At 38.7% G+C, this 22,856-nt stretch overlaps 1 protein-coding gene across 3 annotated transcripts in view; it reads left to right on the forward strand.

Moving 5' to 3' along the window:
• RAB23 (RAB23, member RAS oncogene family) overlaps positions 1 to 22,856 on the forward strand; it is a 74,103-nt gene that overhangs the window by 27,516 nt on the left and 23,731 nt on the right. For 2 of the 3 annotated variants that reach the window (XM_025890643.2, XM_073905159.1), the window contains exons 6-7: positions 1,619 to 1,711; positions 5,623 to 8,128. In XM_025890643.2, the coding sequence (XP_025746428.1) occupies positions 1,619 to 1,711; positions 5,623 to 5,762 (233 nt within the window). In that variant the 3' untranslated portion in view covers positions 5,763 to 8,128. Of the gene's footprint in view, positions 1 to 1,618; positions 1,712 to 5,622; positions 8,129 to 22,856 lie in introns of those variants that run through there. The other variant, XR_012381942.1, reaches the window with a different exon arrangement.

The raw sequence follows: 22,856 nt of genomic DNA on the forward strand, positions 1-22,856 counted from the left end.
CAATCAAGTAAAATTTAGAGGCATGATACTTCTTAGAGTCCTTAACTAAATTACCAATGACTCTGAATACTTGTTACTCTCTACAGAAAAACTTGGGTGGGTTTTGTTTTGTTTTTTATCTTTAAAAATATAACTGTATATACATATATGAGTGTATATGCATGTATGTGTTTTTCATGCATACCTTTTAAAGTTACTGACTTGTTTAAGAGCTACTCTGTAGTGGATATTCCATCAGGTAGTTACAATGACCCTAATTTGTTGTTGTTGTGTGTGTGTTTTTAAAAAGATTTATTTATTTATTTGAGAGAGAGAGAGAGAGCAGGGGAGGGGCAGAGGGAGAGAATTATCAAGCAGACTTCCTGCTGAGTGCAGAGCCCAGTTAGGGGCTCAGTCCCACAACCCATGAGATAATGACCTCAACGAAAACCAAGAGGTGGGCACCCAACTGACTGAGCCACCCAGGCGCCCCTGATTGTTTTTTTGTTTTTTTGGGGGGGCTTTTCTTTCTTTTTTTTTTTTTAAGTAATCTCTATCCCCAGTGTGGGGTTCAAACTTACGACCCCTAGATCAAGAGTCCCATGCTTTACCGACTGAGCCAGCCAGGCACCCCTGACCTTAATTTGTTTAGTAACATTCCTAGTTTAAGAGAGTGAGAGTAGAGAAAGATGATTATTTTTCTCATTCCAGAACTGCTACTTATTTTATTAGATTGCAACTTGGTTGTTCCTCAAGTGTCTTCTGGATAGTTTTTTTCACCTAAAGAAAGGAGACATCTTGGGCGCCTTGGTGGTTCAGTTGGTTAAGCATCTGTCTTCGGCTCAGGTCATGATCCCACAGTCCTGGAATCTAGTCTTGCATCAGGCTCCCTGCTCAGCGGGGAGTTGTGCTTCTGCCTCTGCCCTTCTGCCCATTCCCTCACCCCCCCGCTCATGCTCGCGAGTGCACACTCTCTCTCTCTTTCAAAAATAAATAAAATCTTAAAAAAAAAAGAAAGGAGCCATCTTTTCAAGACTGAGTTAGTGTAGTGTTGCTGAATGTTGATCCCTGTTCAAGTACCTAAAACTAGTGACTACAAGTATTATTTCATTTCTTTGCTAATAATTTGCCATATATATTTATTATGACCATTGTACTTAGGTATTGCTCAAATAATTTTTTTAAAGATTTTATTTATTTGACATTGATATTTTATTAAATATTTTATTTATTTATTTATTTATTTATTTATTTATTTATTTGAGAGAGAGCACAAGCAGGGGGGAGTGGCAGGCAGAGGGAGAGGGAGAAGCAGGCTTCCTGCAGAGCAGGGAGCAGATGCAGGGCTCAATCCCAGGACCCTGGGATCATGACCTGAGCCGAAGGCAAACCCTTAACTGACTGAGCCACTCAGGCGCTCCTGCTCAAGGAGCAGTTGAATTTTTTTCAACTAGATTGTATACTTCCAATTTAATTTTAAATGTGTTTAGTAAGGATGAATGAAAGAATATAAATATTTAAAAATAAATAAGTGTTTTTAACAAGTATACAATATTACAGTGAGTGATATGAAACAACAGATTTTACATGCATAAATTATACTGACCTGGTAAGAATTTTGTTTTTGTTTTTACTCTAGTTTTTAAATATTTGGCTGAAAAATATCTTCAAAAACTCAAACAGCAAATAGCTGAGGATCCAGAATTAATGCATTCAAGTAGTAACAAAATTGGTAAGTACCCAAGAAATTTTAATCCCATGTTTACCTAGTAAATTTATTTTCCATTCATTATTATCATTATTTTCTTAACCATCTTTTAAAAAGGTTTTTAAATAGGCTCCATGCCCAACATAGAGCCCAACTCAGGGCTTGAAGTCAAAACCCTGAAATCAAGACCTGAGCTGAGATCAAGAGTGTATGCTTAACTGACTGAGCTACCCAGGCACCCATATTTACTATTTATTTTATTTTTTATTTTTTATTTTTTTAAAGATTTTCTTTATTTATTTGACAAAGAGAGAGAGAGGGAGAGCACAAGTAGGCAGAGAGGCAAGCAGAGGGTGAGGGAGAAGCAGGTTTCCCACAGAGCAGGGAGCCCGATGCAGGGCTCGATCCCAGGACCCTGGGATCATGACCTGAGCCGAAGGCAGACGCTTAACGACGGAGCCACCCAGGTGCCCCATATTTACTATTTTTTTAAAAAAGATTTATTTATTTTAGAGAGAGAGAGAGAGCGAGTGGGGGGAGGGGTAGAGGGAGAGAGACAAGCAGACTCCCCACTGAGTGCAGAGCCCGATGTGGGGCTTAATCTCAGGACCCCAAGATCATGACCTGAGCTGAAATCAAGAGTTGGACGCTTAACCGACTGAGCTACCCAAGCACCCCTACTATTTTTTTAAATATAATATGTTCATTTCTTTAAGAAATGTGATTAGAAAGTATTAGATCAGCAGTTATTAAACTTAGTATCAGGTCTCAGATTAAAAGGTATATTGAGTTAAAAGATTTTTTAACTATTGAATTTTCTAAATCCATTTTCTATATTAAGAGAGCAGAGATAAAGACTTTTTATAAAGATCTGTCCTATGAATAAAGGAGGTCTTAACACTTTTTCTTCTGACTCAATACTTGTACTGTTTCCATACACTTGACTGATTTTTTTTTTAATGCTAGATGCCTACAAAGAGGCACCTGGGTGGGTCAGTAAGTTAAGCATCTGCCTTCGGCTCAGGTCATGATCCCAGGGTCCTGGGGTCGAGCCCCGCATCAGGTTCCCTGCTCGGCGGGAGGCCTGCTTCTCCTTCTACCCCCTTCCCCCCTGCTCGTGCTCTCTCTCTTTTAAGCTTTGTTTCTCTCTCTCAAGTAGATAAGTAAAATCTTAATAAATGAATAAACAAACAAACAAATAAAAAATAAATGCCTGCAAAGTCTAACATTTCCTGAAGAATAAGTATGTTGTCTTCTCTATAACAATAACTGACTGACCGGGCGCCTGGGTGGCTCAGTTGGTTAAGCGACTGCCTTTGGCTCAGGTCATGATCCTGGAGTCCCGGGATCGAGTCCCGCATCGGGCTCCCTGCTCAGCGGAGAGTCTGCTTCTCCCTCTGACCCTACCCCCTCTCATGTGCTCTCTCTCATTCTCTCTCTCAAATAAATAAATAAAATCTTTAAAAAAAAAAAAATAACTAACTGACCATGTCTTGCTCTTTGTTTTGGCTTACAGGAAGTTTAGATCCAAGTTTTCTGTTTCTAAAGCTTCTATGTAGTCTCTTAGAGACTTCATATCTGTATTCTGTCCCCAGCCCTCCCACTGCATACATGTGATCACATAACTTTATTTTCTTGACCTCTTTTAACTTTTTCCCCCTTGGTTCTGGCCATTTTTTTGTTGTTTTTTTGCCATTTTATTGCATATGTTCTTACTGTGAAACAAGATAGGACAGTTGTAATAAGCTGCTTTCTGGTCTGGTCTTCTGGCCTCCATTCTTGTCTCTTCCAGTTCACTGAGTAAAGCCCTTTGATAGATTCATATTGTGGAGAATATTAAATGCAGCTCTCTTCATTCTGAGATCTAAAGACAATATTGTCTGTCCTTCTGTGTGGCCTTATGCCCCACTAATATTTATGTACCCCGTTTTCCAGTTCTGCCAGAGGTCTTGCTGTTTCTTAAACATTCTAGTACTGTCTTCTTCATTTTTGCTTATTTTGGTTCTTCCATCAGGAATGACCTCTCTTAGAGGGGCGCCTGGGTGGCTCAGTCGTTAAGCGTCTGCCTTCGGCTCAGGTCATGATCCCAGGGTCCTGGGACCAAGCCCCGCATCGGGCTCCCTGCTCCGCGGGGAGCCTGCTTCTCCCTCTCCCTCTGCCTGTCGCTTCCCCTGCTTGTGCTCTCTCTCAAATGAATAAATAAAATCTTTAAAAAAAAAAAGAAAGAATGACGTCTCTCTTTCCCATCCCTGTCAAAGACCTATTCATTCCTCAAGGACTGTTTGGAAAGCTCTCTCTGCTCGCTATATATCTAGCTAGAGCCATGGCCACTCTGCTTTGCTTCTCAGCGAAGGGAGATGTGAGTCCCATGCACTACCAGCTGTCCAGTGCTACTGTTTTTATTAGCTTGTCCTTTCTTCTACAGTAGCTATAACTGGTCCTTCCTTGGAACTGTCTGTGGGATCTTGGGTCTCTTATAACACTTATGGTAGAGTATCTATAGCGCTTCTTTTTTTTCTTTTTTTTTTAGAAGGTTTTTCTTTTTTTTATTTATTTTATTATTTGTATTTATTTATTTGAGAGAGAGAATGAGGGAGAGAGAGAGAGCGCATGAGAAGGGGGAGGGCCAGAGGGAGACGTCGACTCCCCGCTGAGCAGGGAGACGATGCGGGACTCGATCCCGGGACTCCAGTATCATGACCTGAGCTGAAGGCCGTCGCTCAACCAACTGAGCCACCCAGACGCCCTCTATAGTATTTCTTATGTGTATTCCAGCTCACCTCACTTCTGGATTGTAAACTTGTTGTGGGCAGGAATTGGCCTTAGTCATCTTTGTATTGCTGACAGTGTTGGGGGCCCAGACTTTTGTGTATGGTGGATGATAAGTAGTTTATAAATTGGAGATTATAGTTTAAGAGCAGCACAGTTCAGAATGGAAACTCTTAACAGTTAAAAGCTTTCTTTTAGTTCATCCTTTTACCTACTTATCACTTTAATTATCTGTAGACCATTTCGTTGTTGTTTTAGCCAAGATAAGAAAATCCTGCATTACTGCAGCTTTTACATATGCAGTGTTTTTATTAACATAAAATCTCACAAATATTGTCAATACAAATCTGGGATGCTTGAGGAAATTATATGATGTAAAAGATAGTAAGTGAAATTATTAAAATTATCATATTTACTGTTTCCAAATTTCAGACATAGATTGTTAGTGAAAAGATGTGGAACAGTGTGTACAGTTAATCATCATTTTGGTAATTAAGGGAGGAAAAAAGAATGTGTATGCATTTTTGCTTAAATATGCATAAAATATCTCTGGAAGGATACATGGGAAAAGTGTTAAAACATGCATGCTTTAGGGAAGGTAAACTGGTGATTTGAAAGGGAGACTTTAATCCCTTTTGTAACCTTAGAACTTTGACAAACAATGTGTACTGGCTATTAAAAGTAAATTCAGGGGCGCCTGGGTGGCTCAGTTGGTTAAGCGACTGCCTTCGGCTCAGGTCATGATCCTGGAGTCCCAGGATCGAGTCCCGCATCGGGCTCCCTGCTCGGCGGGGAGTCTGCTTCTCCCTCTGACCCTCTTCCCTCTCATGCTCTCTATCTCTCATTCTCTCTCTCTCAAATAAATAAAATCTTTAAAAAAAAAAAAAGTAAATTCAATGTGGGGAACCTGGCTGGCTTAGTTGGTAGAGCATGCAACTCCTGATCTCAGGGTTGTGAGTTCGAGCCCATGTTTACTTAAAAAGCGGGTGGGGGGAGGTAGAATTTACTTTAAAAAATTTTTAAAAATATATGAAATGAAAACAAAAGCTTAAAATTGTAAATATTGAGAATATTACTGATTTACTAAGATGCTGGATGCACCATCTGTAATTGGTAACCCTGAGCTATATCAGTATCACTCTTGTGTTTTCCCTCAATTTATACAGGTGTCTTTAATACATCTATTGGAAGTCACTCGGGTCAAAATTCAAGTACCCTTAATGGTGGAGATGTCATCAATCTTAGACCCAACAAACAGAGGACCAAGAAAAACAGAAATCCTTTTAGCAGCTGTAGCATACCCTAAAACATTTTAGGGAGGAAAAAAATTGAATTCTATTGTGCAATTCATTAAGAAATACATCCAGCTGTCATGGTATGTTACAAGTTTTTTTTTTTTTTTTTTTTTTTTTTTTTTTTATAGCAGACTTTGCACCTAATGGCTCTGTGAAAGTTGACAGACTTAAATATTGTTCTGCAGTGCTTTTCAGATGGAGTGAGATCTTTGGTGGAAAAATTACTGCCTTGTGGACTCATTTTAATTTTTTTTACATCAGACGAAGCTTCTCCTGTTTTTGAAGGAATGCTGTAAGAAATGTCAAAAACAGGTTTTGCTGAATTTTAAGTGCTGGAAAGCATAAATGGAATGCCTGAATATATTGGTGCAGATTTTAATATTATTGGTCCAGGAAAGATAGCAAGCATTGTATGTCTGAAATTGGTCATATAGCTTTTCTGGAAAGTAGTATTGAGTCCAAATACATACAAAAAGATAATACTGAATGGTAAACCCTAAGTCTTGCCAGACTGCATGGGTGTGTATTTTGGCAATGTTACTTGAGTGCAATATCTGTATGATGTAGAATGTGGAGATCTGCATGCAGATATCTGGTACTGAAGTATACTGAAGGGATGTTCAGTATGTAAGGAAACATAGAATCTAATTCATGCATTCATAAAATCATTTACACATTGTGTGTATGTTAAAAGTTTTTATTTTCAAGTAGGAAATTCCACACATATATTTTGAAAAATGAGCTCAGATTTTAAAAGTGCTTTGTGCCAAAAATATCATACCTAATTTTTACAGTGCTTTACTATCAGAATTTATATTGTTTATAATATCTTTAAAAAGCAGTTTTCCTCTCTGACAGGGTAGATAAAAGAGGAGTATAAACATTTTAATGCTAGAGTATCTCCCAGGTGAGACTTGTTGCAAACTCTTTCTCCCATGTGCACCCATGAGCAGGGGAGCTTGTGCCGGCTGAGCCCTTCCAAAGGTCCAGCGCCCCTGTGGTCGTTCCTGGGGTCCTGTGAAGTGTGCTGGTGCACCTGGCACCTTTTGCTGCTGAGTGAAAATGCAATTTTGAACCTGTAAGATTATGCTAATGATTTTTTTAAATGCAGAAGAGACGTTCTTTTGTCTTAATCTGCATTGCGGATTTTATAATGCCCTGCAACTCTAAAGCATCTTTTCATTTACACATTTTTTGTATGGTATTTTAAGATTATCACTTAAAAATTTCTATAAACTTCAGTTTGTATAGCACTTTCTCGAGAGCTCTGTCAGCACCAAATGCAAAATAATTTCTTTTAAGAACTGATTTTCATATGTAATCATGTGGCAGAGCATACATTTTGTGACTTGGGACAGTAACTTTCCAACTAAGATAATTGCATGAACTCTGTTAAAAAGTGATTATCATTCATCAGTGACTTTGTTTTTAACCCCTTGCTATATACCTGGTTTTTACAGGATTTCAAAACCTGTAAAAATAACTTTTCTTGGAAAATGTGTCATAAAAGTTGTTTTTCATTATTTGTACTAAATGCATAATGTATGTATTTCCTCTGTATGTTTTCTCTCTCTCTCTTTAAGTCTTCCATCTGCACCATCCTCATCCCTCTGTCCAGATTCATGTTGAGAAAATAATAGAATTTTCTGGGGCATGTCCTTGCTAAATGGTCAAGAGTGAATGTTTGCTTTTCATAATATTGAAACAATCTGGCATTATCTGTTTTAAAGTAATATAAAATGTTCATTTTTCTGTCACCTGTTGCCTCCACTCCCATTGCTGGCAGTGGGTTAGGTGTTGGGGGGAAACAACTCCATTCCTAACAATGGGTACCTGTTAATGATTCCTCTTTCCTTTTCTCCTCTGTTCAAATACAGTGTCTTTAATTTTTGCACAAAACATGCTTCACGGCGAATAGTTTTGTGGTCTTTAGTAGCCAAAAAAAAAAAAAAAATGTTATGTAATATGTTGTAGTTCTATTTCATATTAATTAAATGTATGTGGGGAAGAGATTGCTACTTTTCTATATAAAAAAGATAATCACTGTTGATGGTTGAAGTTCCCTGATATTTGTAATACAATGTTATGTATTTAGTTTTGTCCTTTTTTCTTTTTATAGGAACTGAAGAGAGATCTTTTGTTATACATTTGAATTTTTATTTGCACTTGTGTATTTTAAACCTAACCATAATTGGTCATTTTAAATAACGAAGTAAGTCTGAAAATCAGTCACAGGTGATATGTTAAGTACTTTCTGAGTTTAATTCTAAAACCTCCAAAATTGACGTTAAATTCCCCCTACCCCCTGCCCCAGACCCTTAATTCTTTTAAATTACTTTACTGTTAATTTGTAATGAATAATGGATACGAAAGAAAACACTGTGTAAGATGTTGTTTGTGCAGTTTGTGCCCTCCCGTACTTTGCTACATGCTGGCTGGGGTTTAGTATCCAGGGAGAGCTGTGAGGTAGCTGCCATATTGCCTGGCCCCCCGGCTCTCCTTTCCTCTCTCAGTCCGCCTAGCGAATTAAATAGCTCACGCTGTAGCCCAGATAAGGCAGTATCTGGTTGACCCTTGAACAACGCCAGTTTGAGCTACACGGGTCCACTTATATGTGGATTTTTTATAGCACTGTAAATGTATTTTCTCTTCCTTATGGTTTTCTTAATGACATTTTCTTTTCTCTGGCTTACTTTATGGTAAGAATACAGTATATAATACATACAACATACAGAATATTTGTTAATGGACAGCTTATGTTATCGGTAGGCTCTTAGTTAAGTTTTGGGGGAGTCAAAAGTTATACTTGGATTTTCCACTGTGCGGGGGGTCGGTGCCCCTAATCCCTGCGTTGTTCAAGGATCAACTGTATTTTAGCATTATTAGTGCCATAAGATGGAATTCAGTGCCATTGATTTAGTACTGTCAGGTGGGAACTGTACAAAGTACCTTGCAAACAATAATTTAAGCTTTACAACAATTCTGTGGAGGTGAGTATTATTATTCTTTCCCTTCCTTTTTGAAAGAGGAGGAGAATGAAGAACTGAGATAAGTTTGTCAAAGTCACATATTCGATAGCGACAAAGCCATTTTCTATCCCATTTTGTAACTATTATGTTTATGCAGCCCAGACATAAAAAGATGTGCTATCTTCCATTATACTTTACAGCCTAATATATATGAGTGGATTTGATACTGCTTTATATATGCAGTTATATTTTATGGAGGAATTACTACTGCTAAGAACATTTTCAGCTTACAAATGTTCTAATGTAATATTGATTTCTTATTCGATGCATTTGTTTTAAAGAGAGAATTAAAATAATAAAGAATAACTATTTTTCAATCAAAAGTCTAATTTCTCATCTAAAATTACAGGGAGGGAAGTATCCCAAAAGACTGATTTAATCATATTTTAGTGTATATTTGATAGCTTCATCCAAAAAATTAATTAAAAATATGAAGAAAAGCTTTTGAATTGGGATTATGTACATAAAAAAAGGAAATAAGTTAACCATTCTCAAGTATGTTATGAAAGGCTTATTGTAAAGAGAATTCTGACCAGCCATTTTTTATTAAAGATCAAAGTTGAAGGATTTAGCTTGGTTATATTGATTATTAAATGCTGCAGTCATTTAATGAAGTAACTTAAGCAATCTTCATAAATGAAAATTTTAAATAAAAAAATAGGGGTGCCTGGCTGGCCCACTCAGTAGAACATGCAACTCTTGATCTCGGAGTTGTAAATTTGATTCCCACTTTGGGTGTAGAGAATACTTAAAAATAAAATCTTTAAAAAAAAAAAGGTTTGTTATCCATGCTGAATGCCAACTTGGATGCAGAAGTTGTCATAAAAAGGTTTTTTATTTTCCCAATTCTTCTATCTCATAGAATTCAGCTTTTCATATATTCAAGTGACAGATTCACTTAAATATATTTCTGTTGTTTTTAATTGTTTAAGAGAAATCAAAGGCTGAATTTGCTTTCCCCTTGGTTTTTGTATTGTATGTATGACTCCTCTATAATTCTTATATTCTATCTTTGTGTTATTACTAAATGTGTACATATTTCATCTCTTCTAATTAAAATGTTACTCAAGTTTTTCTACTTTCAAAATTGTAATGAGAATACTTTGCTCTTCTATTAGATTGTAAGAAAAAACATGTCATACCAATCTTGAAATTTCCTAGTATGGCTTTTACACAGATTTATAAATCACACTAATTAGAGCAGATTATAAACAAACAAAATTTAAATGTGTGATACTTATTGCTGAGAGAAATTAAAGGAGATTTAAATAAATGGATATATTATGTACATGATTGGAAAATTAAGTATTGTTTTGTTGTTCTTTCTAAATTGATCTATAGATTCAATGCAATTCCAATGAAAATCCCAGTAGGCTTTTTATTGGAAAGTTTATCTAAAAGTTGTGTGATGAACCTAGGATAGCCAAAACAGTTTTGAAAAAGAACAGAGACTCCATGATTTTAAGACTCTCAGTATGGGTACAGTAAACAAGACACATAGATCACTGAAACAGACTAGATTCCAGAAATATACCCACACAAATATGGTCAGGTGATTTTTAACAAAGATTTCACAACAGTTCCATGGTGAAAAGGAAAATGTACTGGAATAACTAGATATTTTGAATCTCATGCCTTACCTCATACTATTCTCAAAAAATAATTTGTGGTGGATTATTAACCTAATAAAAGCTAAAAACTAAGGCTTCAAGAAGAAAACAGGAAATATCTTCATGACCTTAGGGTAAGCAAGTATATCTTAGAACCCAGAAAGTGCTAACTCCTAAAAGAAAAATCAGTAAGTTGTACATAAAAATTTTAAAACTTCTACTCAATAAAAGACATGGTTAAGAAAATAAATAGATAAGCCATATGCCAGGAGAATGTATTTGTATAATCATATCTCATGAAGGACTTATAGCTATAATATATTTTTAAAAAAACCAAAAACAAAACCCTACAACTCATTTATAAAAGACAACTCAAATAAAAATGAGCAAAATACTTTGACACATTACAAGGAAAGGTATATGAATGGGCAATATAAGTACATGGAAAAGTGTTCAAAATCATTAATCATCAGGAAAATGCAAATTAATACAATAAGATACCATCACAAACTTCTAAAATGGCTAAAATTAAAGACTGAAAATAAAATATTTGTATAAATGTGGAGTAACTGGAACTCTAGTTCAATCACTTTGGAAACCTTGGCAATTTCTAGTAAAATTAAAGATACATCATCTGTATGACCCAGAAATTTCACTTCTAGGTATTTACCCAAGAGAAATAAAGTCTTATGTGTATGAAAAGAGTTGTATAAGAATGTTCATAGCAGCTTTAAAATAGCCCCAGATTGTGCCTGTGTGCCTCGGTCAGTTAAGCATCTACCTTGTGCTCAGGTCATGATCCCAGGGTCTCGGGATCAAGAGCCTGGGACTCCCTGCTCAGCAGGGAGTCTGCTTCTCCCTCTGCCCCTCTCCCCAGCCCCCCCCCGTTCCACCTGTGCTTGCCCAACCTCTCTCTCTCTCAAATAAGTAAATAAAATCTTTAACAAATAAAATAAAAATAGCCCCAAATTGGAAACAACCCAAATATCTACCAGCCCATGAATAGTTACACAAGTTGTAGTGTATTCATAAAGTGAAATACTGCTCATAATTAAAAGGAACAAATTGTTAATATATAAAACATGAATCTCAAAAACTTAATGCTGAATGAAGGAAGTCTGACAAAAGAGTATGTACTATATAAATTTCATTTATATGAAGTTCTAAAGTAGGCAGATCTTAAAACAATCAGGACGGTGGTTGCCTCTGGGACTTGCACTGACAAGAAAAAGGCACAGAATATTCTTGGGTGAGGGAGATAGATCTTGATACGGGTATGTGTTACACAGCTGTGCATATGCATATGTATTGTGTGCATACACAGCTGTATGGGTATGTCAAAACACATTGATTATATACTTAAGATCTGTATATTTCACTGTAAATTACACCTCAATAAAAAGTTAGAAAAATAATGTGCTTTTCTGGGAAATGCTGCTTTAATGTTGAGTTATGTTTAATTATTATTTGGGACTACTTCTAAGAAGGGTGATGGTTTAAGCACTAACATTTGAATATCCTTTATGGAAACTGACCAAATGGCCAATGGAATATAAAATCGAGGAACAACCTAACCTGAGTAGTAGATAGTGTCCATAGATGGCCCCCAGATAATCCTGCCCTTCCCTGTACCTGCATGCAGCTACTTCCTTCAGAAGGGAGAGCATATGTCTCTTGAATCTGATGTGAGCCTGTAACTGCTTCATCTAATTGAACACAGAAAAGTAACATTCTGGGATCTCTGAACCAAGGCATTAATAAGCCTCTGCTTCCTCCCTCTAAAACCCAGTGGCCATGTGCTGAGGAAACTTGAGTCAAGTGGAAAGGCCCATGTGGCAAAGGATAAAGGGCCCCAGCTAACAGTCCCAGCTGAGTTGAGCTCCTGTGTGACAGTCAGCACCAACCTGGAGCCATCTTGGAAAAGGATCCCCCAGCCTCAGTCAAACCAACCTTACTAGTGCCATATGAAGCAGAGATGAGCTGCCCCACTGAGTCCTGCCCAAGCTACAAAAATGATGTTTTAAGTTACTAAATTTTGAAGTTGTATAATACATAGCAATTGATAATTAAAACAGCTTGCATTAATACTGGTATAAGAAAGATACCATCCGCATGGCACAAATTCCAAGGAATTCCTCCCACATGGTATATATGGAACCAGATCAAAGGAGGACATGTAGGGCTTGCTCATAATTCCTTTTCCTGAGGAAGGAGTGCTGGGCTTCCGAGAGTGAAATTCTGATGAAATGCTTCACACAAACTCTTTAGGATTTTGGCTGGGGTTGCATAAATATAGATTAATTTGGGGCAAATTGTCATCTTTGTCATATTGAGTCTTCCTATTTAGGAACATCATAGTGTCACTTGATTTACTCAAGTCTGTGTGTGTGTGTATTTGTCAGTAAATGTTGAAATTTGTTAACTTTTCTGGTGGTTCATCCTAACAGTATCTATACTGGTCCAGTATTGGGATTTCAAATAAGTTGTGTTGGAGATTATCTGGATCCTTGGGCAAATCTTTTGGGCTCAAAGAAGAGGTAAAAATTTGTATTTTCTTTGGTGATTTTGCAAGATTTAAACAGCTTGTTTGAAGTAGGGAGGAAGCTATCTCAGAGAATTTCAATGATGTGCCAATTGGTTGCTACTCAAGGTTTGTTCCTTGGCAGTGCCCCACCCCCATCCCCACCTTCCCACACTCACCCTGGCAACAGGCACCAATCCTTTTAGAGCTTCACTCCATCAATCCCCTTTGTGCTCCCCTTCATAGGGGCAGGTTGAATAAGCGGCTGTTCTGGCTGACAGCCCTGCAGCTCTGTTACCTCCAACCCCGCTGGGGTTGGGTTCTGTCACGGACACCATTACTTATTTCCCAAGCAGGCTTTTCCTTTTTCATTTATTGAATTTCAGGCTGCTCATTCCATGTCCCACCCCACCCCCCCCCCCACCACTCTGGTCTTGTTTGCACATTGTCTTGTAGAAATTGCTCTGGTCCACACCTTCTCTTTTTCTGTCCCTGAAACAGAATTGTTGCTACATTTGTGTTTTACTGGTCATTTTAATGACATTTGAAAGCACCTCTCTGAAATGGGAGATTTCAGAATTATCTTTCTTAAGCAAATATCTGATTATAACTGAACCTTAATGGTTCTATGAATGCTCAGATGGTAATCTTAATGTCTCATCTGAGCATTCAGGACTCCTCAATGTTTCACTCTAGCTCACATTCCTACTGTGGGCTTTCATGTATCCAATATTTTGACCATTACCATTTCTAGAAAATACCCACAGTTTGCCATCTTGGGCCTTTTTATTGATTTCCTGACCTGAAATGTCCATTCATTTATCATATAGTTGTTGACTGCTTTCCACATACCAAACACTGTAAATAGTAATATTGTCATTTTAAACCAGTCATAGACCTTGGAAGATAATATTTTCTTTGATCAAAACTATATTTTGTGGGTCCAGATGCTTAAGAATATCACATTGTAAACTGTGACAGTATGTGGAGCCCATCTCTTGACATATGAGCTGAGTTAGTGCCTGTGGTCCACATGTAAGAAAGTGAGCTAAACTGTCACCCTGAACCAGATCATGATGCACTAGGAGGTGAAGGCATGAACAGTGTCAGCTAATGATTAATTTGAGTCAGGAAGGGGCACCTGGGTGGCTCAGTTGGTTAAGTGTCTGCCTTCGGCTCAGGTCATGATCCCAGGGTCCTGGGATCAAGTACCGCATCAGGCTCCTTGCTCAGCGGGGAGCCTGCTTCTCCCTCACCCTCTCCCTCTGCCCATCCCCCTGCTTGTGCTCTCCCTCTCTCTCTCTCTCTCTCTGATAAATAAATAAAATTTTAAGAAAAAAAAAGTCAGGAAATAACACTGAAGAAGTCTGTGGGCTTGTAGTGAAGACTAATTCCATAAATAATAACAGGAAACAGACAGCATGGCAAGAGATATGGTGGAGAGGGAGAAGCAGGGTCCCACTGAACAAGGAGCCTGACACGGGACTCAATCCCAGGACTCCAGGACCATGACCCGAGCCAAAGGCAGATGCTAAACCAACTGAGTCACCTAGGAGCCCCAACTGACTAACTCATTAATGTTCTTTGAGAATTCATTTCAGTGCCGTCACCCTTCAGGAAGTCCTCCCTTTTCATCCCAGGCTAAATTAAGTGTCTTCATTTGATTCTACTTCTAGAATACTCTAGTGCGTGATTATATTTATATCATACTGCTCCTTAATCTGTTATTTAAATTTTGGTCTGCTTCAGAGTACCTATAGTGTATCAGGCACCATACTAAATGTAAGTGGTAAAGTAATGATCAACAAAGACAGTTATGCCCTTATGGAGCTCAGAGACTAAAAAGAAGATGGACATTAAGCAAGGAATTGTAAGTGCTCCAAAAGGGAACTAGATATTCAATGGTAAGTATAACAGGAAGACCTGGGAGATCAAAAATCTTTAGGCTCATGGGCGCCTGGGTGGCTCAGTTGGTTAAGCGACTGCCTTCGGCTCAGGTCAGGATCCTGGAGTCCCGGGATCGAGTCCCGCATCGGGCTCCCTGCTCAGCAGGGAGTCTGCTTCTCCCTCTGACCCTCCCCACTCTCATGTACTCTCTCTCATTCTCACTCTCTCAAAATAAATAATAAATAAATCTTTAAAAAAAATCTTTAGGCTCAGACATTTCTTTTTTTTTTTTTTTAAGATTTTATTTATTTGAGAGAGAGAGAATGAGAGACAGAAAGCACAAGAGGGAAGAGGGTCAGAGGGAGAAGCAGACTCCCTGCCAAGCAGGAAGCCTGATGCGGGACTCGATCCTGGGACTCCAGGATCATGACCTGAGCCGAAGGCAGTCGCTTGACCGACTGAGCCACCCAGGCGCCCTAGGCTCAGACATTTCTATCCCTCCATTAGACCAGTAGCAGGTTGAGATCAGGGAGAACTATGTTGGTTGTGATGGGCATTTGATAGAGGCTCATGAGTGAATACAAGTGTTTCATGATGGAAAGCTCTTTACTTCATGAGGCAGCAGATTACATTTTTAGACTGCTCTAATATTTTTTCTTTTACTGAACTGAAAGATCTCTCCAAAACTTCTACTCATTGCTTAGTTATGGACTCTGAAGGAGCTCAGGGTAAGTTTATTCTTTCTTCTACGCAGTAGCAGTTATATGGCCTCATACATACCCTGTTTTGGGCAGGTGTGGGGTGGGGTGTAATATAGTGGTGAAATATTCCCTTCTTTCAAAGTAAGAGGAAAAAGTATTGGTACTAACTTTGTGACTATCTGTTGAAGAGATGGTGGATTGAACACGAGCATTCACCTTTGCCACCTCTCCAAATCCCATTAAAATGACCTTAAAGTATGTTTAAAAAGGCATAAATGTCTCGTATTTAAAGAGAACAGGGAGAGAACAACAGCAAAAAATTTGGGAAGCTGGAGAGAGGGTGGATTGGGGTAAGTCCTCACTTGTCATAATCATATTATATAGAGGAAAGCAGAACCATCAGCAGGCCATGGAGGAGCCCCAGAAGTGAGCCATCTTGCACCACAGACCTCCCAGGGCCTCAGAAATTGGTAGTGCCAAGTGTATGAAGCATGACTTTTTATTCTGATGTTTTGATATCTGAGGCCTTACTGATAGTGGGGAGACCACCCCTCCCAGGGCTCCTCTCCCCACCGCTTCTAAGGGGTTCTTACATTTTGGGTCAACATTCTCCTGCCCCAATCATCCCAGGCCAAGTATGGACACTTAAGGACAGACAGTCCCTATGCCCAAGAGCCTGCTGAAATTATTTAAACTAGCCAGTCCTTCGCCTGCTTACCCTGCCTCTCCCAGTCCGCTCATGAGATTGCAGTAAAGGCTGCTTCTCCCTTGCTCCCTCTGTCATCTGCCCAACCCTGGTGTTTCCCCTGTGGTTCTTCGAGGTATGGCAGGCTTCCTTCCGGAAATGGTGAATAACAAACTACCGTTTCAATGGCAATTATCTCCTGATCTAAATAATAATAAGACCTAAATTTTAAAAACCAAGAATCTCATAAAGAAGGGTAAAGCAGGAGGAGTGTTTGCAAGTTTTTATAAGAAGCATTAGATACTCCGGCTCTCCTTTGCTATCTCTCTACTCCCCCAACCCTTGCCTACCACCACGTAGAGCTGGCCAACTTCCCCTCTTCCTCTACAGCAGATTTTGATTGCTTTCTGAATAAATGTGGACCAGAGGGAGTACCAGGCCCAGCTAGAGGAGGCTACCACACTGAAAACAATAGTAGTAAGTACAAGTCTACATATTGAAGGGAGAAACTCTAGATCCACTCAGCTCCAAGATCAGTAGCAAGCAGGCTTAAAGCCTCCACGTACAACACTGGAAATGCTTTCTCTGGAAATCTAAGAAGCCCCAAAGAAAAGGCCTAAAGATACTGATAACTGGGGGTCTCCCCAGGAATCACCTCAACCAGATCACTCTATATAAAGCCCACTAGTTGACAAAGGCCTGCTCATGCACACACAGCTTCAAGTCAGGTTTGAATGTTCCACTCTTAAATGTGAATGAATTGTCAAGGATCCCCATACTTTTGAACAAAGCCTCCAACATCAAAGACAGGGACAAAATCCAAGGGTAAGCTAGAGCTTAGAGAAAACAGAAACTAAGAGGGAGAATAAAAGTAAAAAAAAAAACCACACACAACAGCTCATTAAAATCTACAGAGACATAATACAAAACTAACACACCTGTGAAACAACAGATGAGTAAAAAAAGGAAAATTATGAGAACAAAAAAGAATTCTTGGAAACTTAAAATAGTATTAACAGGGGCACCTGGGTGCCTTGATTTCCGCTGGAGTCATGATCTCCAGGTCATGGGATTGAGCCCTGCCTTAGGCTCTTCACTGGGTGGAGCCTGCTTGGGATTCTCTCTCTTTCTCCCTCTGCCCCACCCCCCACATTTGCACATGCACTCTCCCTCTAAAAAAAAAGAGAAAAGAAAAGGAAAAAAAAAGTAGAAAAGCTTTGTCTTTAAAAAAGAATAGTAATAGGGGGCACCTGGGTGGCTCAGTCAGTTGAGCGTTCAACTCTGATTTCAGCTCAGGTCATGATCTCGAAATCCTGAGATCGAGTCCCGAGTCGGGGGGCTCAGTGCTCAGCATTGAGTCTGCTTGTCCCTCTCCCTCTGCTCCTCCCCACTGCTCTCTTTCACTCTCTCTCATAAATAAATAAAATCTTTTTTAGAAAAAGTAATAATAGTATTAACAATAACTGGTTCATTTGGTTTGGTACAATGTTCATGCTAATTAAATGAGATCTGACATATTAATGTCCAGAGCACAGTTTGGCACCTCATAAATGCTTATGATTTCTTTCTTCTAGTATCTCTAAATGAAAGTACCTCAAACTTCCTTTATGTCAAAATATAGTAAAAGCCTCTAATAAAAGCATTAAAAATTTCCTGCCAATAAATTATAATACAATATTGTGTTAACAAATAAAAAAGACGGGCACTTGGGTGGCTCAGTCGTTAAGCATCTGCCTTCGGCTAAGGTCATGATCCCAGGGTCCTGGGATTGAGCCCCACATCGGGCTCCCTGCTCAGTGGGGAGTCTGCGTCTCCCTCTCCCACTCCCCCTGCTTGTGTTTCCTCTCTTGCTGTCTCTCTCTCTGTCAAATAAATAAAATAAAATCTTTAAAAAAAAAACAAAAAAAGGAAATGTTTTGCTTTTGTTTTGTCTACCAACAAATATTCCTTGAGGGAATTATTATAATATAATTAGGTTACTTCTAATCACAACTGAAAAGAATTATAGTTGCATAGCTACAACATGGAAATCAAATAACTTACAATTGACTTAAATAGTTTCATGTTTTCCTAAACCAATATGATGGTTACCAAATCAAAAGGAAAAACATGCTAGTTAATCATAGCATAAGCTTTCTCCCTAATATGGTATAAACAGTTGTAAAGTTCTTACTGTATGACATCTTAGGGTGTGTATTTTCTTAACTCTCGGAGGAAGATTAGTAACAAATCATATGCCTGTTTGTGTGTGTGTGTGTGTGCACGTGTGTATTAAACCAAGTTGCTGCCCAGACTTTATTTGTGAGCCCTGAAAAAGCCCAGGCTCTTTACAGTGTAATTTAGCCATGATGTAATCTGATCTGTATTTGTACCGGAAGTGATCACAGGCAATCTCACAGTGATGTTTGCCTTGAGTTTTGTTTTAGGAATGATTTCTCATGGAAAAGAACTTTCTAGAAATTCTGTTTTAAATATCTTTCATGGACCTCATAGATATTCTCAAACAATATGATATTATTTGTTCCAAAACCCACGTTTCCCAGCTTGGTATCAGCCAAATACCATCTACCCAGGCCAGCCACCTATAAAACAAAGGACATTATTAGAGGGTTCCTAATGTTCAGTCTGCTCTCATCTGCAGTCTGTAAGTCACCATTTCACATTTTTACACTTTCCAAATGTCAGTATTTCATATGCTCTGAAAATGCAAATGGTGATAAAAATGCAAATGATAGTGGTCATTCACTACTGAATATTTTCCCCTTATTAATTGACTGGGAACAGGGAAAGAAACTGTGGTGGGGAGATGAGAAGGACAAGGGGTGTGTGTGTGTAATGGTGGTGGCTGTAGACAGAAGTGAGTGCAGAATAGGATGCTGTGTACAAGTGGGGAACAGGGATGAAGGATGTAGAAAGGAATGGTGCTGGTCCCCTAAGATAAAGATTAAGAGGGTATGTTAGGGGCGCCTGGCTGGCTCAGTTGGTTAAGCAACAACCTTCGGCTCAGGTCATGATCCCAGGGTCCTGGGATGGAGTCCAGCGTCAGGCTCCCTGCTCTGTGGGGGAGCCTGCTTCTCCCTCTCCCTCTGCCTGCCACCCCCCTGCTTGTGCTCTCTCTTTCGGTCAAATAAATAAAATCTTAAAAAAAAGAGGGTATGTTAATAGAGTATTAGCACAGATGAAGAGGTTAAATTCTATTTTAAGGGTACCAGGGGAGCTCAGTCAGTTGAGTGTCTGCTTTTGGCTCTGGTCATGACCCCAGGGTCCTGGGATCGAGCCCCACATCGGGCTCCTGGCTCAGTGGGAAGCCTGCTTCTCCCTCTCCCTCTGCCCCTGCCCCACTTGTGCTCTCTCTAGCTCTGCTCTTTCTCTCAAATAAATAAAATAAAATCTTTTTTAAAAATTCTATTTTAAAACTGTGCACAATGAGGCACACAGTAGTAGACTCACAAGCTGTTCCTTTCTATATCATTTGAATCTAGCGAATATAATGGGGAAACACATACCCCAATCACCTAAGAAAACCTTTCTTGACTTCCCTGATCTTCCCAATTATATTCTTTTCTTCCAAATGTTTTTTGAGGTTGCATTTTAAATGTATTTGTGTAATCCTTTTATTTTATTATTCTCACCCACTAGACTGTAAGTACCCTGAGGAGAAGCACTTTGTCTTTTGTGGCTCACAGTTGTATCCCAGTATGGTAAGGGGCCTAACACATAGTAGATGAATCTCCACAAATAATATGCCCTTGAATAATATGCCCATGCATATTATTCAACCCCCCATGCAGTTGAAAATCCACGTTTGACTCCCCCAAACCTTTACTAATAGACTACGTTGACCAGAGGCCTTACTGATAAAAAATAGTTAACACATATGTTGTATGCTATACAGTATGTAATACTGTATTCTTATAATAAAGTAAGCTGGGGAAAAGAAAATAAATGTGTTTTTTTTTAAGATTTTATTTATTTATTCATGAGAGACAGAGAGAGAGAGTGGCAGAGGGAGAAGCAGGCTCCCAAGGAGCAGGGAGCCCGATGTCGGGACTCGATCCCAGGACCCCGGGATCATGACCCGAGCCGAAGGCAGATGCTTAACCATCTGAGTCACCCAGGCGCCCAAGAAAATAAATGTTATTAAGAAAATCATAAGGAAGAGAAAATACATTCACAGAACTATACTGTAAAAAATTTGTGTGTTCTGTTATTTTTGGTTGGAATGTTCTATATATATCTAAGTCCATTTGGTAATGTGTCATTCAAATACGTTGTTTCCTTACTGATTTTCTGCCTGGATGATCTATCCATTGATGTAAGTGGGGTATTAAAGTCCCCTACTATTGGGGCGCCTGGGTGGCTCAGTCGTTAAGCGTCTGCCTTCGACTCAGGTCATGATCCCAAGGTCCTGGGATCGAGCCCCGCATCGGGCTCCCTGCTCAGCAGGAAGCCTGCTTCTCCCTCTCCCACTCCCCCTGCTTGTGTTCCCTCTCTCGCTGTGTCTCTCTCTGTCAAATAAATAAATAAAATCTTTAAAAAAATAAAAATAAGAAAATAAAGTCCCCTACTATTATTGTATTACTAGCAATTTCTCCTTTTATTTCTGTTGATATTTGCTTTATGTATTTAGGTGCTCCAAAGTTGAGTGCATAGATATTTACAGCTGTTACATCCTCTTGTTGGACTGATCCCTTTATCATTATGTAATGCCCTTCTTTGTCTCTTGTTACAGTCTTTGTTTTAACATATATTTTGTCTGACACAAGTATTGCTACCAGCTTTTTTTCCCCACTAACATTTCATGGAATATCTTTTTCCATCCTTTCACTTTCAGTCTGTGTGTCTTTAGATCTGAAGTGAGTCTCTTGAAGGCCCCATATATATGAATCTTGTGTTTTTATCCATTTGAGGAATGATCTTTGAATAGCATAGCAGGAGTCTGAGGAAAAAACACTACTTAAGTAGATTTTTTTTTCTTGTTTAATTAGAAAAGGTAATGACGGGGTGCCTGGCTGGCTCAGTCAGAAGAACATGGGACTCTTCATCTTGGGGTCCTGAGTTTGAGCACCATGTTGGGTGCAGAGATTACTTAAATAAATAAAACTTAAAAAAAAGTAATGAAGTCTTTTGTTTTACATATATATAAAAAGATTATTTATTTAGAGAGAGAGAAAGCTCAAGCAAGGGGAGGAGCAGAGGGAGAGAGAGAATGCCAAGCAGACTCTGTGCCAAGCATGGAGCCGGGCGCAGGGCTTGATTCTGCAATCCCGAGATCATGACCTGAGTGGAAATCAAGAAACTGATGCCCAACCGACTGAGCCACCCAGGTACCCCTTGTTTTGTTTTATTTTATGGACAACTACTGATATATTTGTCAAAGGAGCCACATTTATAATAAGAAAACAATGAGGGAAAAGAAAGAATTCATCTAATAAATAAACTAAAAATTAATAACTAAACTAAAAATTAATATAATTAATAAACCATCAAAATCTATATTTTTAGCTTTCTTGTCACTATGCATGGCCCTGCCTGTTGGGTAAACATTTAGTTGATTAGGAGGGTTTCTCAAAGTTTTGGTGTTGGTTAATGTTTCAAATATTATGTATCTCCTTTTATAGAAAAGAGGCATTTTCACTGAGGTTATTTGGAATAACTACATTTGAAATAACATCCTCCAGAGGCTGGAGGTAGTCCAAACACTGAGAATCAAAAAAAGAACGGAAAATTCATGGGGCGCCTGGCTGGTTCAGTAGGAAGAGCATGCCACTCTTGATCTCAGGGTCATGGGTTTGAGTCCCACGTTGGGTGTAGAGATTAAAAAAAAAAAAAAAGAACAGGGCGCCTGGGTGGCTCAGTTGGTTAAGCCACTGCCTTCGGCTCAGGTCATGATCCTGGAGTCCCTGGATCGAGTCCCGCATCGGGCTCCCTGCTCAGCAGGGAGTCTGCTTCGCCCTCTGACCCTCCCCCCTCTCATGTGCTCTCTCTCTCCTTCTCTCTCTCTCTCTCTCAAATAAATAAATAAAATCTTTAAAAAAATAAAAAATAAAAAAATAAAAAAAGAACAGAATATTCATATGTAGCAGATAGATTGAAAAGTAACTTTACAAGGGGACTCATTTGTAAGTTTATAATTTACATAATTCATTCTTTCATTTAGTTAGCCATTTCCTGCCTTGTCTCACAAAGAATTAGAGGTAGTTCTGAAATAAATGAAGATTACATTATAAGTAATTTTAAGATCTGGGTTAGCTAAAAGGTAACTAAAAGGAGAAAGCCAAGACCTAGAAAAAAATTTACAGAATATAAAAATGAAGACAAAAAGGACAAATGACGTTGTATTATATTAGCTAAGCTTTATAAATGTTTGGAAGTTAAATTTCATGTTTGTTGGCTATTACATTTTCTCCAAGCTATTAAAGAATGCAGCCATAACATAACACTCTCCAAATGTTATGGCTGCATTCTTTAACAGCTTATCAAGTCTTCATATTATGTAATAAACAGATTTTTTTGTTTTATTTGTTTTTAATTTTTTTCTGACTTTAAATGTAGTATATGCTCATTATAGTGTTAAAAACAAGACAACAGACCCAAAATGACATCATTTATGCTAAGCCCCATGTCACCAAACCTTAAGAATTTCAGCTCTCCCAGAAATGGAATCTTAAA

Source organism: Callorhinus ursinus, unplaced genomic scaffold (assembly GCF_003265705.2).
Source record: "Callorhinus ursinus isolate GAN/ISIS: 27379988/994484 unplaced genomic scaffold, GSC_fseal_2.0 scaffold22, whole genome shotgun sequence".
Lineage (NCBI taxonomy): Eukaryota > Metazoa > Chordata > Mammalia > Carnivora > Otariidae > Callorhinus > Callorhinus ursinus.